Raw genomic sequence first — 16,569 nt, forward strand, 5'->3', positions numbered from 1 at the left:
ATTAAAAGATTTGCTTCTCAGAGTTTACCTAATAACCTAACAATCGCACTGACGGAGGCTTTGAACCTCCGAGACACGCTCGCCAGGCCATCTGGGAGCCCTCAGCCTCTGCGGGCAGCAGGACGGTTGGGGTGATTACAGGCAGCCTCCACCCGTCTTCACACCCGGCTCGGCCGTGGCGGGCCTGAGCGCTCGGCTCCTGCCAGGCCCGTCTGGGCCCAACGTGGGGACGAGACCAGACTCCAGGAGAAGAAGATGGAGGCCCAGGTTGGGGGCCAAGGCCCAGGCAGGACCTCCTTCCAGAGGGCCCGCTGCCCAAGGCCAGGTGTGGGTGGTGGGCACCAGCCCTCGCCTGCACGGGCCCACCCCCCCAGGGGCATCCACACGTCACACACAGCAGCAAGGACACTGCAACATGGACTGCAGCCATGGCCGGCAGGTGACACTCCAGGCTCCACCATGCCATGGCGCACAGCCCCACGGCCAGCGCCCCTCAACGCGCGTTCCTGCACACACGCGTGCACACGCGCACACACGCACACACACACGAGCGCGTCCCTCTTTGATCTCCAAAGGACACTCCATTTACAAGCTCTTAATCGCAGCTGCCTTTTCGGGGCCTGTCCTCTGAAGTCCCGAGTAATGGGATTTGGCGCTTCTGATCCATCTTGGGCTGACCACTCCCCGTTATAGGTGGACATTTTTTCCTTTTTTGCCGTCTTTTTTTTTCTTCTCGAAAAAATGCTTCTGAAACCGCACTGCCTTGACATGCCTGTTGCCTAGCCCTGGGAGCAGTGGCCGGGCAGCTGTTACGCCCAGGGCCTCGGCCAGTTGGGGGTCTTTGATGCCGCCTCTACGTGAAATCTGCCGAGAAAGACCCACGAGAGCGATTTTCGGACCTCGGTGCACTGGGATTCATCCTGCCTTGCGCCGTTTCCTTTGTCTCTCTTCCCATGACCCTTCCTTGGGGTATTTGGGGAGAGGGTCCCGGGGTGAAAGTGCAGAGGGTGGGGTGGGCTGAGGGCTGTGGGCTCAGCCACAAGAACAATGGGCAGCAGGGAGCGCGTCCACCTGTCTGCCTGTCTGCCCGTCTGTCTATCCGTGCACCCACCCAGCTTACCTCACCTGCCTGGCTCCGTGTGCCTGCTCCCGCCCCACCGGCCCGCGCTCCGCCATGCTGGGCCTGGCTGTCCGTCCGAGCACTCTGAGCCACTCCAGGAAGCGGGTCCCTGCTCTTGGCCACTGTGTGGCTGCAAGGAAGAAGCGTGACTCTAGGCTGCAGCTCGGGCTCCCACCGCCGATTGGCTGAGGCAGGGACCAGATGACGGCCTCGGAACCCTATGGTAGCCATGGCAACCAGCCCCTTTAGACACCGCCACCCCCAAGCCACTCCTGACTGCAGAGGGAGCAGGCGGCACCGCTGGTGGGCCCACGCCAGGGTCCCCTTGGAGGGTCGGGTCAGACGTGGCTGGATGGTTGCTGCTCCTGCACCAGCTGTTGGGTGTTTTTTTGTGTGTGTGTTTCATGCATGTCCAGTGTTAGGGGTCCCTGTCCCTCTCTTGGGACATGTGCTAGGCCACTCCATGCCCTTCCTGATGCTCTGGCAGTGGCAGGAACAGTGTCCTTGCAGCCCCTACTGAGAGGAAGACTTCAGGTCAGGCTTGTCCCAGGAGCTGAAAGCCAGGCCCAGTCTGGTGAGAAAATGCGTGAGGGCAGCAGGAGGAGGAGCAGGAGGAACTCCGCACCCCCAGGAGGCAGATCCAAGCTCTCCTCCACCTCAGACCCCAAACGGCCTACGGGCCTCACCTCTGCCTGCCAACCCCTCCACAGCCCTCTCCTTAGTCCTTTGGACACACAGACACACACAACGCCAGCATGGCCCTCCTGCCCCACAGACCTTGTGTCTCCACCCAGTAGGACCCTGGGACACTTTCCAACCCTGTGTCTTTGCACCCACTCTTCCTGTGGCCTGCCCCAGGGTCTGCTGGCCTCAGTGAGGCCTTCCCTGATGTCTCAAGGCCACAGCTATTCAGCAAGGGCACAATGCAGCATCACTCCAAGAACTGGCCATCCTGGGTGTTGCAGGATAGAGAGCAGCCCAGAGCCACCCCCACCCCATCTCCATGACAACCCCTGGCCTTTCAAAAAGTCCCCGGGGTCAGCACCTCCTGGTCAAGGCCCCCACGTAGGGCACCTGAGAGCCCTAGGAGGCCCAGCCCCACCTGCTGAGCAGAAGATGGAGGAACAGCTGCAGGGCTTGGAGAAGCAGGTGTGGGCCTCAAGCCCCCAGGAAGAAGCCAAGGCTGAGGCAGGCCCCTGCCGAGGCCACTGCCAAAGCCAGAGGGACCCAGGAGTAAGGGGGAGCATGGAACAGGAGTCCAGAGTGGTCACACATCTGAGGGAACACGCACAGGGCAGGCTGGGCTGGGCCCAGAGCCACAGGGCACAGAAGCTGCTCGGCCTGCACCCTGGACTTGTCCTGAACTCTTCACACTGGCCTGGCCACACCCCAAGCTGCCCAGTCATGGGGCTTCCACCCCCAGCCTTGGGGCATCCCCTGCTGTGCTGGATGCCATGTGCAGACAGATCTCCTCCAAGAGCAAAGTGGGCTGGGTCACCTGTGGGTGGTAAAGGGGCCAGGGCCTGGAGCCTCATTCTGGGGCTCAGGGTGAGCTGGGGAGGGCTCTGGCATGCTACGGCACAGGGTGCCAATCTGCACAGGGCTGGTGCTGCTGGGCAAGTTCTCCTGACCCAGGGCGCCAGCTAGGGGGTAGCCAGTGATGGTGAGAGGAGAGGGGCTCAAGGGGGCAGCAATGGATGGTGAAGGTTGAGGTGGGTCCCAGTGCGTGTGGATGGGCCCCACAGCGGCTCCCTTGTGCTCCCAGCACGCTGAAAGGGCGCAGGTTGCCCTCTGCACACCTGCCACCCTGCAGACCCTGATGGTGAGGGGTCAGGCACAGAGCCCTGGGCTGAGCCCTGCCCCTCTCAGCCTAGGTTGTCCCCTCTCTAGGTAGGGTTGGTCCTTTTGCCTGCCCTGGGACACAGGGGCAGTGGAATCAGGCAGTGGACACAACAGGGCCTTGAGACATCATGGTGTTGACGGCCATGCTACTGTCAGGGCCTCCAGTGCTGGTCCCGAGAGCCCCTCCCCAGTCCATAGCCATAGTGACGCTTCACCCTCCTGTCCACAGCCCAGCATGGAAGCCGACTGGTTGAGCTCTGTTGTCATAGAAACACATAGGAGGGTTGACCCAGCTGGTACAGAGACAGGGGCATGGCCTGTTTGCAGCCACGGGTCAGTGCAGGGCAGCTCAGGATTCCACAGGTTCGACCTTGATCAGCACAACCCCCTGCCCTGCACCAACCCAGGGTCCTGATTGGCTGCAGGGCCTCAGCCAGGGCAGAACCGGAGCTCTGACAAGAGTAACAAAGAGACTGTGGTTGAGACTGTGCAGAGATGTGGCTGACGGGAGACGAAAATGAAGGCAGCTCAGGGGCCTCCGCCTGACCAGGGCCGGGGGGGGGGTGGGGTGAGACACGTGGAAGGCAGGGACGTGTAGCTGATGGGCAGCTCAGCTCCTGGATCCGTGCTTGTGGGTGAGTGCAGCCCTTGTGTCCTCTCCCCACTCCCACCTCCCAGAGGAAACTGGAAGGTCTGGGTTATTGTTTTCTTGGGGCTGGGGAGTGAGTCTGTCACTCAGTGAGGGCTTCTGAACCTTTCCTGAGGCAAGGATTTTTGTGAGAATTTGAGGAAACTGATGCTGCACCACCAGAAAAAGGCTCATGTTTTAGTTCTAGGGCCAGGACCACACTGAGACCCCCAACTCAGTCCAGCCTCAGGCTAGGCGGGGGGCAAGTGACCTGTTAAGGGCATGCCAAGCTCCTCCCAGGAGCCAGCAGAAGCCAGCCTGGGCCCACCAGTGCTGACAGGGAGGCCAATTCCACCCTCCATCCACCTCTCCCTCCCCCGGACTGCTCACACCTGGCCCAGCCCCCACCCTGCTCAGGCCACAATCCCTATGTCAGCACCAGGTCCCTCAGGTCCCTCGAGGCTCCAGGAATGGCACAGGCACCCCCTCGGCCTGTGGCCTTAGTTGGGGCAGGAAGGAGCAGGCAAGGGAGGGGTACCTGAGTCAATATCAGTGAACTGGGGATGTTCTGGGTGCGCATCGCAGGGGTACCCAGGCAACAGACTGGGGTGGGGGGGGGGAAGGGGGGCGGGGCACAGAAAGGGGATCCTGAACGTGGGAGGGAACCAGGAGGTGGAAGCTGGGGAGACTGGCCCACCCAGAGCACCAGCAGTCTGTGTGGTTCAGACAACTGGGCTGGGCGTTGCCAGCCCACAGAGCCGGGCCAGGCGTGAGCTGGGCATCATCAGCTTTTGGTAAAATTCTTAAAAAATTAAAACGGTCACAGAATAGGGATGAGGACACATGGGGTCTCAAGGTGTCCCCGGAAGAGACTGGGACTGGTGACCTCTGGGGCACTCCCCCCAGGGCTCTGACCCCAAGGCAGCCCCCCATCCTGGATGACCTCCTTGCGAGCCATGGAGCCTCCAGGGCCCTCTTGCAGCCATGCTCACTGGCCAGCTGCACGCTCCCTCTGGCCTCCCACCCCATAAACACAGCCCAGGTGGCATCACTTCCACGGCTCCCTCAGGGGAGCCTAGTGCCCCTCAGTCAGCTGCCAGGACCAGGTCAGGGGAACCCACCTGTGTCCTCCCAGAGAGACCCAAATGGGTCTCAGTGCTCAGGATTTCCAGGTAGGGTCAGCGAAGAGGGTCATGCCACCCCCAAATCTCAGAGCAGGAAAGGCTTCAGGTGCCTGGTTCAGCCTCCCACTGGGGGCCACATCCCCACCCAAGTTCAGGTCTGGGTCAGCTGAAGAGGGAACATCTGTGTCACAGGCCCCGCAGGCCATGTGGCTTCTGCCTCCTTCTGGACCGTGACAGGGAGGTGCCAACAGAAGCTCCAGACTCAAGGCCTTCCCTGTGAGACACTGGCACCAGCAGCACCCTCTGGGGCCCCTGCACCTCCCAGAGCTGGGGGGGGCTGGTGCTCGCCACCCCAAAGGCAGTGCTGGTGCAGACACCATACAGCCACTCCCAGAGCCAAAACATAGCACCAGGTCTCTGCTCTGGAGAACATTCCAGGCAATATGCAATGAGGAGGAGCGAGCACAGTCCTACTCTATCCTAGGATGCCTCCCACAATGCTGGGTTCTCCCAGAGAAGAGAAGAGCACCAAAACCTTGCACACCTAGGGACCACCACCCACCTCAGCTGCGTCCCGGGTCTCTGAGGCACGGGGTGAGCCTGATCCTCTAAGCAAAGCAGCACACACACAGCCCAGCTCAGACTTTACTCACACTGTCCCCCGAGGGTGGTGACCTGCCTTGGCAGGGCCTCCACTGTGGGGACGGGGTGACAGAGGCAGCGAGAGGGCCCCAGGCCTCTGGGGATCCTGGGACAAGAGACCTCCTGGGGCCTCCACAAAGCCCACCCCACCCGGGAGCTGCACGGCCAGCACACACGACCACGGGTGGCCCTCACCACCACCCCAGGCTCTGTCCACAGTGCCAAAGGGGCGGGGTGCTGAGCCTGGCTGTCAGGCCCAGGTCCCAGTGCGGCTACGTCCTGCTGGCTCTCTTCTGCACCACTGCTGGCTCAGACAGCGCTTGCTGCTGAAGCTGCTCAATCAGCTCCTCCACGTAGACCTTGAACAGAGGAACGGGGTCCTAGAGAGACAAGACAGGTCACAGTGAGGCGCTCTGGGGAGGGTGGGGATCCAGCTGCTGACCAAACACCAAGAGGAATCAAGCATGAGAGGACCAGGCCCCTCCTGCTTGGCCACGGGGTCAAGCAAGGCTACTTGCCATCCGCTAGCCCCCAGCCCAGAGGACAGTGCTCTGTTCGTGGGAGAGGGGCCGCAGGGGCCTTGGCTGCAGAGACTCCGGGCAGAGAGAAGGGGCAGCAGCTACGATGGGCCCCCTGTCCTGGCAGCTATCACACGCTCCAGACTCCTCTAGGGGACAGACACAAAAGGCCTCAGTGCAGTACTGGGCAGACCCTGCGGAATACTAGGTGGCCACAGAAATTGATGGTGCCAAGCATCCAGCTCTTATCCATCTTCCCATCCACGAAACCAGCCAGAGGGGGCAGGAGAGGGTCAGGACCTGGAGGGGAGAGAGTGGGCCACGCGGAGACCACAGCCCACGGCTCCCGCTGGGTAGCAGTGCCTCCCCAAGCCCACCCAGTGCCCCTGTCAACACACCCCAGGGGCTGCTGCTTGGCAGCTGTGCCCACTCCTGAGAGGGCAGGGCAGCTGGTGCTCACACATGCTCACCTTCTCTTCTAGGAGCCTCTGCTTCTCCACGGCCTCGTCTAGCGTCAGGCCAACCCACTCGGCCTCTGCCTCCGGGATGACAAACGCCTGGGCAGACAGAGACGGGCTCGCGGGTGAGGTCAGGGGTGGGCAGCCGGCCAGGGGGCAACACGAGGAGCAGTAAGTAAAGGCTGGAGCCCTGACCTTGTACTTGTCGTAGATGGCCGCTCTCCTGTGGGGGTCATCTGGGTGCAGCTGGGGGTCCTGTCGGGCGAGCCGCAGCAGCATCCCTCGCTTCAGGTCCATCCCAAACTTGGAGCACAGGTCCTCCTTCGGGGTCTGGCAGGAGGCTCTGCATGGGGCCAGGTGCTGCGGGCAGGGCCCTGCCCACCCCACCAGCCGGCCCCTCCAGCTTCCTCCCCAGCAGCTGGCAGCCCCCAGGCCAGCCTGGTGGAGCACTTTAGGCGAGGTGGGCAGCCCCAGCACCCAGACCAGAAGCGAGGAAGGTCTAAGAGCAGAGAAGGAGGCAGCTGTGCTCTCTTGGCCACATGGGCAAGATGGCCGTCCACAGTGATGGACTCCCACTGGGGCTGCCCAGAAAGGGACATGGTCCCGTTTATATCTCACAGGGAACCCCAGCGTGGTGCAGATCTGCTTGCCTTGAGAATGTAGAAGTCAAACCCGTAGGCCTCGTCGATGAGGTCCAGGGTGCGCATGGTCACGGTCACGGTGAACCTGGTATCCAGGATCTCACTGTAAAGCTCACGCTGGAACAACTGCGGTTTCCACACCTTCTTCACCCTCTTGGAGAGCTGAGGGGGCAAGAAACTTGGTGAGCGCTGCTGCTTCTCCCCACACACTGGAGTGGGGAGACTGGGCATGTGGAGCTGCATGAAGCAGTCCCCACCTGGGGACCCAGGTGCCCACCCAGAGGTCAGCTTCTCCCCAGACCTTGCCCAAGTTGCTGGTGTTTATTCCAGACACACCGCACACACGACCATAACTCCACGGTTCACAGGTCATCACATCCCAAACCAGGGATCAAGGGGCCAAAGGCAAAGGGAGACGCTAGCCTAGGAGGCCTCAAAGACATAAGCCCCCTCCTTCCCCTAGGCTCCCCACCGGAGGCAACACAGCTCAGGGGGCAGACTCAGGAGACCTGCTCCCAGGTGAGCCTCTCGGCCTTCCTAAATGCCAGCCCTGTAGGTGTCACGAGGAGTAGAGAAAGTATGGCGGTCAAGCTGACAGGTGACCTTAAACCTCATTCTCCATCTCTTCTCACCACACAGGGCTCCTCATCTATACACTCGATCTGGCTACCGAAACTGTGACTTTTTACTCCTGAGGACACTCTTCAGATGGAGCTGTGTCTCCACCAGACTGTAAGCTCCCTCTCCCAGAGGGGTGGGGGTCCCTTTCACTGTCCAGGTACCTCCGGAGCCCGGAGCAAGGCAGCGAGGCCCAGGAAGTACCGCTCAAGCCCGTCCTGCTCACCCACCTTGTCGTTGTTGACGTATCTGTGACCCTGCACCCAGCCCTCGCCGCCCCAGAGCCCCAGCTGGGACTCCGGGGGATAGTGAACGGGAATGGGCACGTCCTCCACGCGCTCCCGCTGCCCGTTCTTGGGGTTGATCTTGAATTTGACCCCGTGTGGCCTGTAGTGCACGGGAGTGGGCGTCCGCGCCTCCTCCAAGGAACGCAGGTAGTGCTGGGGCAGGCGGGAGTAGATGCCCTCCCGCAGCCGGAGCTGCTTCCACAGGCCGACCGGGACCTTGTGCAGGGGCATCGTGGCGAGCCTGGCAGGAGGCAGGGGCCACCGTCACGTGCGCCCGGCCGGACGCGGGCCCCGACCCCCACCCCCGACGCCAGCCCCCGGCGCGCCGCCTCTACCCCGGCCCCATGGCCCCGCGCGGCCCCGAGCCCAGCCGCGTAACTCCAAGAGGCCCGATCCCCCGACTCCCGCCCCCGGCCTCCAGCCCCATCCCGACCCCCGGCTCCGCCTCCGTCACCCCCGCGCCCGGCCCCCCGCGCGGCCCCAACTTCGACCCCGTGCCCCCGCGCGGCCCCGACCCCAGCCGCGTGACCCCGGGCTGCCCAACCACCTCAAGACCCCGATTCCAGAGCCGGCCGCACCACCTACCTACCTGAGTCCCGCTCCCCGCCGGAACCGGAAGTCGTGCCGCGGCACCTTGCCTTCCACCCGCCGCTGACTGGCTGCAAAGCCGGTCGGTCTACAACGCCCCCCCTCGTCCCGCCCCCTTTCCCGTCTTTAGGGACCGTGGAAAACTCGCTGCGGAGACGGCGGCAGCTGCAGGCACCGTCGGCAAGTGTGGGCCCATTTCCTGGGAGCAGGGACTTGTCATTCTCGGTCCCACCTCCCCTCCTCCCGGAAGGAGCCCAGAAAACAATGTAAAAACTCTTTTGCCTTGAAACATCATGTAGAATATTAAATTCACTAATCACAGTGCAATCAGAGCTACAGAAAAATACGTCTTAAATGTCTTGAAAAAATTCCTCCCCAAAATACTGTATATAAATGTTTCCACTTTACAAGCCTAGAGAATGCTCCAGTGGCCAAGTGCTGGGTGACTGGGGGTGCGGGAAGCCTCCAGGGAGGCCGCAGCCTGGACAGGACTCAGAAGGGAAGACGCCAGGGCCAAAAGATGGGAGAGTGCGTGCCCCCCACCCTGGGCTCAGCAGCCCTGTCCAGCACCCTCACACAGACAGCAGCCCCTTAGGGAGGGGCAGGGCACTGCTCCTGGGGCCGTCAGCAGGCGATACCGTGCTTCCACCACAGAGGAAGGAGAAAGGCAGGGCCAGGTCTCCAGGAGCCCCCTCCCCAAACGTGTGGTTGAGCCAGTGCGGGCCGGCAGCCATCACCTTCTCTCCTGGGAGTAACTCAAGGAGATGCGCCCTAGACAGGGCCCAGGAACCCAGGGGTCAGTGGGACACAAAGATGGGACAAGGTGTGCCCTGCAGGCCCAGCACTCCCAGAGCAGCTTGGCAGCCCCCTCCCCAGGAAGCTCATCTCAGGGGCCTGCAGCTCCAAAACTGAGAGCCAAAGGGAGTAAAGGGGGAGGGCTGGACAGCCAGAAGTCAGCCTCCCCCATGCTACCCATGGCAGCTGGCCCTTATGGACACCCCAGTGCCATCAGCTCCCTGGTAAATGTGGTCACTCCTTCCCATGGCAAATGTATCAGCAGGGGGCATCCCCATGCCCGAGGCAGGCTGGCATTCAGGGGCACAAAGTGTCAATGAGCCAGGGATGGCATAGCTCCCAGCCTACGGGGCAGGGGCCCATGGGAGGTGGGCTCAGGCCTCCTCGGCCCACCTGGGTCTCTCATACCACAGCCTCACAGGGGAATAGGGCAATGGGGGACTCTTACACCACATCTCCCTCCAACCATCCCCAAGCCAGAAGAACTCAGAGCCTGACCCCACATGGTACCTGTGGTCTCCAGGCAGCCAGGCCCAGGCCCCAGGGGCCACTGCAGATACCAGCTGGGACCTGCAGAGGGACCGAGTCAGCTGGCAGCCAGTGGGCACAAGGGAGTTGGGGGTGTGGTCCTCTCCTCTGCAGGAGAAAGCAAAAGAGTGCTCAGGGCAATTTTATTCAGTTGGAAATGGATCTGGACAGGGTCCCTCTCCCTTGGTCCTGCCCCTGGCTGGAGAGATCATCAAAGCTGCAGGTGTCCCCAAGCTGGCTGTGTCATGTCACTGTGTACAACTCGTCCCGGTGGTTCTTGCAGATCTTATAGTGGCAGGTGAGCTTCTGGGAGCAGGCCCAAGGCTTGGTGTGCTGTTCACGTGGTGGCAGCAAGAAGGCTGCGCTCCCTGCCAGCAGCATGTGCCAGATGCTGTGGGTGTAGTAATAGTTGTCGCTGGTCATCATGGAAGTGTAGATGGTGATGGCCACAGCGGCCATGGAGATGCCGGGCAGGAGGTAGAAGACCCAGCGCTGCCAGGATGGGGGGTAGCAGTGGCGCCGGCGCCCACAGCGGTACACCTGGAGAAAACCACCGCACGAGTGTTGGCACAGGGGCTGCAGCCACAGCTCCCAGGGGCCTGCCCAGGTCTGGGAGTGTGGGCTGCTTGGAGGGGTTCAAGGGCACAAAGATCTATGGGTTCCTCAGGCCCAGGCCCTGGGCATGAAGCCACACTGAGCCCCTGTGGGTGCCACTGGCAGCCCTCGGCAGATCTGGAGGACTCAGACCCAGGACTGAGAACATGGCCAAAATGAGGGGCCATGCTCTCTCCTCCCAGAGCGAGCGTGTATGGAGAGCCCATGCTCTTTTACCCCAATTACCAGGAGAGGGAGCCTGGGCAGGGCCCCAGGCCTGCCCTAGTTCCTTACCCACATGGTGACCATGACCACAATGGCAAAGAGGCAAGGCCCCATTGTGTTCCAGGCGGCCCTGCGGTCCAGCTGCAAGGACATGGCGAAGACCAGAGCACCCAGGAGAAACAGAACCTGGGCAAAACACAGGGACGATGGCAGGGTCACAGGAGCGCTAGGCCTCGTTCGTTTTTGATGGCACAAGGTCCAGCAGGAGCAGGTGGTTTGGGCCTGCTGGTCATCCCACTGTCCCTACTGCCCCCCAGCACCTCTGCCAGTCCCCTTGGAGCAACTGGCACACCCTGCCCTGCTCTGCTGGCTGGGAGGGAGGTGCCCCTCCTCCAGCTCCTGCATTGCTGGGATCCATCAGTCCCAAGGGTCCATCCACAGGTGGATTTCTAATGTGTTTTGTTTTGTTTTGGCCGCGCTGCACAGCTTGCAGGATCTTAGTTCCCTGACCGGGGATTGAACCCACGCCGCCCTCAGCAGTGAAAGCACGGAGTCTTAACCACTGGACTGCCAGGGAATTCCCCACAGGTGAATTTCTGGGGCACAAACTTGGGCAGGCAGGGCACCAGGGCACGCATCTCCATCAGCCAAGCCCGGCTGCAGCAGAAAAGTCCCCAAAGTGTCCTCAGCACCAGGGACTCCAGGAGCACAGCTGGGCGCTTCTCAGGGAGGTCTGGTCCAGGGTTGGGGTTCCAGGCCTCCTCTCTGAATGGGGCCCGGGAGAGAGACAGGCCTCGCCCAACCCTGCCCACCACCTTCTTTTCCTGGCATCCTCCGAGCAGCTGACACAGTCCCTTCACAACTGGAGGCAGCCTCTTCTAGCAGGCGACTGGTTAGTACAAGAGGTTTCGAAGGGCAGCGGCCATACCCCCTTTCTGGTGTCTCCCTCGACACACTGCGCACAAGGGCCTCCGCCCCACCAGAGCCCAGACCCCGGGTATCAGGAAATCGCTCACGTATTTCAGGGCGGCCTTCAGCCGGGCCATGCAAAGGATGGTGACCCAGATGGACACTCCGGAGCCCAGGAAGTCGCAGTACTGCAGTGTGTCATAGTTGAGGATGCACAGCACCGCTTCACCCGGCTGGTCGCAGGCGTGGTAGAACTGTGGGGCCGGGTGGTGAGCGGCAGCCCAGGTCCCCCTACCACCCCCAGGGGAGCAAGCAGGCCTACCGTGGAGAAGAACATGGTGTAGGCGTAGACGGAGGCCTCCACCAGGAGGGAGCGGTGCACAGAGATGGCGATGGGGGCCAGGAACACGAGGTTGCTCAGGGTAAGCAAGAGGGCGGCCGCCTTCTGCTGGGCCGCCGTCTGGGCTGTGCTGTTGTCTGTGCAGCTCCACCCACGCCAGCCTGTGGGCCAAGGCAACGCAGAGGGGGCTGAAGCCGGGCAAGTGGGGCAGGCTCGGCAGGGGGCGCTTTGGAACCTCAGGGCCCGCCCCTCACCCAGGGCCCTGCAGAGAAGCCCCTTCCTCACCTCTGAGCAGGCCGGGACAGGTGTGGGTAGGTGTGGGGCACATGTGGGTAGGTGGATGCCAGTGTGGGTAGGTGTGGGCAGGTGTGGGCAGGGGAGGCCAAGATCAGAAGGCAGTACCATCTCTGGGGGTGCCTCTCTGTGCCCGCACAGGGGCACGGTAGGGGTGGGAAGGGGGCATCTGTCCTTGCTCTTCGGGGGCAGAGCTGGGATGGGCTCCCAGAGGAAGGCACAGGGCTGGGAGGCCAAGGGCACGAGTTGGGGGAGACATCAGGACCGTCCCTCACCTGCCTTGCAGCTGCAGCCCGCATACAGGTAGCCATGTCTGCGCAGCAGGAGGCACTGGCCGTAGGGTCCACAGTCGTTCAAGCAGGGCACCAAGTACAAGGTGGTCTCCACGAGGACTGAGGCCTGCTCACACTCCCTGCGAGGAAGGGGCCATAGGAAGGCTGGCTGCTGAGGTCTGCCGGTCAGTCCCCCACCAGTGCTCCCAGCAGGGTCTTGGACACATGAACCCAGAGTTGAGGCCCCCGAGCTCCGAGCCCTGGAGGACAGCAGCCACGAGCTCTGCGAGGCCAAGATGCCCCTCTTCCTCCCGCTGTCCGAGTACCAGCCTGTCTGGGGCTGTGTCCTGGACCAGTCCCCCTGCTTGTGTCCGGACTCTCAGAGCTGCCACGGGAGGAGTGGCCAGGTGGAGGTGGGGAATCCTTTAGAACTCCCAAAAGGCAACTGACCCTGCACGGCTTGCAGGAAGTCGGGTCAGCACCAAACTGGGATACGGGCAGCCCTGTCCATGGTCCCGAGCACAACTATTTGGCCGGCTGCCCTCAGGTTTACTTACTCAGGTCTCTCGGGGCACATGAGCTGCAGGGAGAGGTACCAGTTGTCTGTCTCTGGGTAGGGGATGATGAGGTTGGCCGTGGGAGAAGAGGCACTCAGAGACAGGGGGTGGCCCTGGAAGAAGGCTGCAGGGGAGGAGGAAGGCCTGGTCATAGGGAGCCAGAGGGCCTGCTGGTCCCGGGGCCGGATGCCACCTATACCTGTGGTGCAGCTGAGCGAAGCGTTGAAGCTGAGCAAGGGTGAGGCAGCAGTCACACAGGCTACCACTGAGGTGTTGGCAATCGCAGTCTGGAAAGGAGGCCGTTCAGGGTCAGTCCCCGGCCTCCACCTCAAGTTCACCCCTGGTGCTGGGTGCCGTTCTCTGTGGCCCCCGCTGGCTCAGGGCCCACCAGGACCCTTCCCCGCCAGGCCTGGGGCACCCAGCTTCTGACCCTACCTGCAGCCCTGGGCCTGCCGACGGGGACCTGCTGCCCCGCAGAACAGGCCTTCTGTTTCTCAGATGGTGCCTGTTCTGGCCCAACGCCTGCCGGGCTCACTTTGTTGCCCGAAAGGCCACCCCAATCCCGTCTCCGTGCCAAAGTTGGCACAGGGAGACCTGAGCAGCATCGTTCCGCCCAGGCAGGTCTGAGCCCTGGACCCTGGGCCCTGATCCGAGCCGGGCCTCTAGGGGTTCTTGGACCAAGGTACCTTGTTGACCCGCATGGAGATGGTGAGGGAGCCCCCGCTGTCCATGCCCGTGTTGAGGTTCAGCCGCATCACCGAGGGCATGTCTGACTGCACGAGCACCGAGACCCTGTCCAGGGGCTGGAAGCGCACGGATACCACGTCCACGTCTTCCCGCAGGACGGGGAAGCTCCTGAGGCAGAAGGGGCCGCCGCCCACCCTGCCCCTCCGGTCCAGGTCCTGGTAGCTGGGGGTCGGGGGAAGCAGACCGGTGGAGGCGTTGCTGCTCTGGTTTGGGCTGCTCTGCAGAAGGTGCTGGAAGTTCACACTCCACGGCCTGCAGGCTGTCAGGATCACAAGGAGCTCAGCTGGAGGAAGGCCTGAGGGCGGAAGGCAGGGGGCAGAGCCATCTCCCTGCTCAGCCCACCTGTGAGGGCAGCCACAGCACTGAAAGCCACGGACACACGGGGCCCGGCGAGGCTCTTGGCCGTCACTTGCAGCCACCGGTCCCAGGGTGGTGAGGGCAGCAGCAGGCGGCAGGCCTGGGTGGGGCCGCTGCAAGTGAGCACCTTCTGGAAGTTTCCAGGCAGGGTGGCCGAGCCCACGGTGAGGCGCACAGGGCAGCCCAGGCTCCCGTTGGATGCACAGCCCTGCAGCTCCAGCCGCAGCTCTTGGGTGTACTCAGGGACGAAGACTCTGCAGCCAAGGGGATACGGCCTCACTTGGGCTCTGCGGCTTCAACCAACCTCCCCGTATACTTCACCCTCAGAGTGGTAGCCAAAGGGGGCGAGACACCTGGCCCCCACTTCTTAGCACGACCCAGAAACACAGACCCACCGCTTTCACCCGCAGTGAGGACAGCAGTACCACCCACTCCACCAAACCGCCACTCACTTGAGGTAGCTGGGGTGGGAGAGGAGGGTCTGTGGAAAGGGCACGTCAGGCTCCAGGATGGAGACCTCGACCACTCGCATGACCAGCATGTCAGGCTGGAAGATGTAGGCACAGGTGGGAACAAAGCCCTAAGGAGAGAGCAGGCACAGGGGAGAAGGGGAAGCAGGAGGGGGCAGCAGGGCTGGACCAGAGAGCCCTAGGGTTGGGGGAGGCGGGGCTGGACCAGAGAGCCTGCGGGGGGAGGGTGTCAGGGCTGGACCATAGAGCCCTAGGGTGGAGTGGCAGGGCTGGGCAGCAGAGCCCTGAGCAAAGTCTGCCCTGGGGAGATGAAAAATAGGGACTGGCCATTCATGCACTGTGGGGTCCTGCCCACCCCCTGTCCCTGGAGGGAGCCCCCTTACCTTCACCTCAATCTTATGGGATGAGGGGGGCAGGTGGGCGGCCACAAACCAGTCCCCGGGTGCTGGGTGGGAGATGTTGACGGAGGCGTTGCTGTGCAGCATCTTGAGGAGGAAGGAGGGCTGAACGGAGGTGTTGTCAGGGAAGCTGGTGCCCAGTGGGTTGATGACGGGAGGGGCACCATAGCGGAAGTACCTGGAGGCAGGGAGAGCAGGGCAGGCTCAGGTGTCGGCCCAGGCGGCTCAGGCAGGGGCGGGGGCGGCAGGCCGGCACCTACACAGTGATCTCCATGTTGGTGCAGGTAGGGCCACTGCCCCTGGACACCTGCAGCAGCCAGCGCAGCAGCACTGTGTCTGGGGGCACCCGGAAGTGGAAGAGCCTGGCGCTGCCATACCAGCTGTAGAAAGCCAGCTTCTGCGGGGCCTGCGAAAACTGCTCCGACACCAGCCTGGCATCTGCGGAGAAGGCACTGTCAGCCAGGCCAGGGTGCCCAGGATCCCCCTTCCCTGGGGAGAAGATGGAGGCCCTCATGCCTGGCCTGGGCCAGAGAGAAGGGGCGAGGGAAGCCATGGAGCCCCTGGGATGCCTGGCATGCCCACTCTGACCTCGGAAAGGTCACTGCTCCCCCCCAGCCCTTGGCAAGGGCCCAGGGCTCAGAAGTTTTCACTCAGGCATCACGTTCCCACTCACATCCACACATCCATCTTTCTAAACCCCTCCAGCCCTGCCAACGATCTCTAGCTCACAGGCTCAGTCCCCCACAGCCATTCCTCTGCCAACTTTCCCCAGATCTCCACATCCCACCCACCAGCCACCCCTTATCAACGAGTCCCACAGCCACCCAACACCGATCACCCCAACGGTCTCAGACCTTAGAAGCAGGAAGAGCCCCACTCAGAGGGCAGCTCCTCTCCACACTGGTCACAGCCCCCCCTCCCCTCCCTCCACTGCAGCCCTGGCACATCCAGGGCTGAGGGATGGAGTCTGAAGGGCACAGGAAGTGGTCAGGGCGGGAGCCCCCACAACTGCCCTGGGCACTAGACGCCAGGACACTCTCCCCCACCTCCTCTGAGCCTCCCCAGCTCCAGCATCCTTGATCCTGGTTCCACTGGACAGGCCAGGGAGTCCAGGTCTGGAGGCTGGCCGCCTGCTCAGGCCATGATTTGGGATACAGTTGCACCAGAGCCGTCATCCCTCCTCACCCAGACAGGAGGCAGGCAGAGACCCTGTGGGGAGGGGACCTAGGCTGGAATGGCTACCCCCAGCTCCAGTGGGCACAAGCCCCTGCAGAGTGGTCCCAGCCCAGGGCTCCCCTGCGCCCCAGTCCTGGCAGTGGCTCCCAGGCCCCCACCTCCATGGCTCCCCAGCTGCCCTCCCCCACACACTCCAAAAAGTTTGCACTTGCAGCCCCCTTTTGTCATGCCAGCCTTTCCCAGACCAGCTCTGAAGGTCTGCTGGGACTGGGCACAGAGGCCTGCGGCCCCACCCAGGATTAGGGCCCTCCTGGGAGTGTCCATTAACCGCTGGAGCATGTGTCTGGGGCCCATGGTGTAACCACCTGCCCAATGAGTGGGTGAGGGTGCCCACTCAGACCCTCCCTCTAAGGCCTCCCACAGAACAGGCATGCTCTGGTG

At 62.7% G+C, this 16,569-nt stretch overlaps 2 protein-coding genes across 14 annotated transcripts in view; both read right to left on the reverse strand.

The window, feature by feature from the left end:
• Positions 1–5,341: 5,341 nt before the first annotated feature.
• MRPL28 (mitochondrial ribosomal protein L28) lies at positions 5,342–8,519 on the reverse strand. Of its 3 annotated transcripts, none has more exons than XM_068524848.1 (6): positions 8,468–8,519; positions 7,822–8,119; positions 6,983–7,135; positions 6,528–6,662; positions 6,345–6,431; positions 5,342–5,736 (listed from the first exon to the last, which is right to left on the reverse strand). In XM_068524848.1, exons 2-6 carry the CDS (start codon positions 8,107–8,109, stop codon positions 5,629–5,631), a joined length of 771 nt encoding a protein of 256 aa, XP_068380949.1. In that variant the 5' UTR covers positions 8,110–8,119; positions 8,468–8,519; the 3' UTR covers positions 5,342–5,628. The 3 variants fall into 3 exon arrangements, with proteins under 3 accessions (XP_068380949.1, XP_068380950.1, XP_068380951.1); XM_068524849.1 differs by having other exon boundaries at positions 8,464–8,516; XM_068524850.1 differs by lacking the exon at positions 8,468–8,519 and adding an exon at positions 8,426–8,448.
• A 1,394-nt stretch (positions 8,520–9,913) lies between these two features.
• The window catches only part of PGAP6 (post-GPI attachment to proteins 6), a 29,859-nt gene continuing 23,203 nt past the window's right edge, over positions 9,914–16,569 (reverse strand). For 9 of the 11 annotated variants that reach the window (XM_068565630.1, XM_068565635.1, XM_068565634.1 and 6 more), the window contains 12 exons: positions 15,213–15,390; positions 14,938–15,130; positions 14,537–14,664; positions 14,070–14,338; positions 13,667–13,986; positions 13,180–13,267; positions 12,981–13,104; positions 12,427–12,563; positions 11,840–12,018; positions 11,625–11,771; positions 10,678–10,794; positions 9,914–10,329 (listed from right to left, as the gene is read on the reverse strand). In XM_068565630.1, coding sequence (XP_068421731.1) covers positions 10,033–10,329; positions 10,678–10,794; positions 11,625–11,771; positions 11,840–12,018; positions 12,427–12,563; positions 12,981–13,104; positions 13,180–13,267; positions 13,667–13,986; positions 14,070–14,338; positions 14,537–14,664; positions 14,938–15,130; positions 15,213–15,390 — 2,177 coding nt within the window. In that variant the 3' untranslated portion in view covers positions 9,914–10,032. Of the gene's footprint in view, positions 10,330–10,677; positions 10,795–11,624; positions 11,772–11,839; positions 12,019–12,426; positions 12,564–12,980; positions 13,268–13,666; positions 13,987–14,069; positions 14,339–14,536; positions 14,665–14,937; positions 15,131–15,212; positions 15,391–16,569 lie in introns of all 11 variants that reach the window. The other 2 variants (XM_068565631.1, XM_068565626.1) reach the window with 2 other exon arrangements.

The sequence above is a fragment of the Eschrichtius robustus genome, chromosome 16 (assembly GCF_028021215.1).
Source record: "Eschrichtius robustus isolate mEscRob2 chromosome 16, mEscRob2.pri, whole genome shotgun sequence".
Taxonomy (NCBI): domain Eukaryota; kingdom Metazoa; phylum Chordata; class Mammalia; order Artiodactyla; family Eschrichtiidae; genus Eschrichtius; species Eschrichtius robustus.

Coding starts and splice junctions, on each gene's coding strand:
- MRPL28 (XM_068524848.1), bottom strand. CDS start 8,109: ATGCCCCTGCACAAGGTCCCGGTCGGCCTGTGGAAGCAGCTCCGGCTG. Junction 6,663..6,982: donor TTGACTTCTACATTCTCAAG/GCAAGCAGATCT, acceptor GCCTCCTGCCAG/ACCCCGAAGGAGGACCTGTG. Junction 6,432..6,527: donor CCATCTACGACAAGTACAAG/GTCAGGGCTCCA, acceptor CTGTCTGCCCAG/GCGTTTGTCATCCCGGAGGC.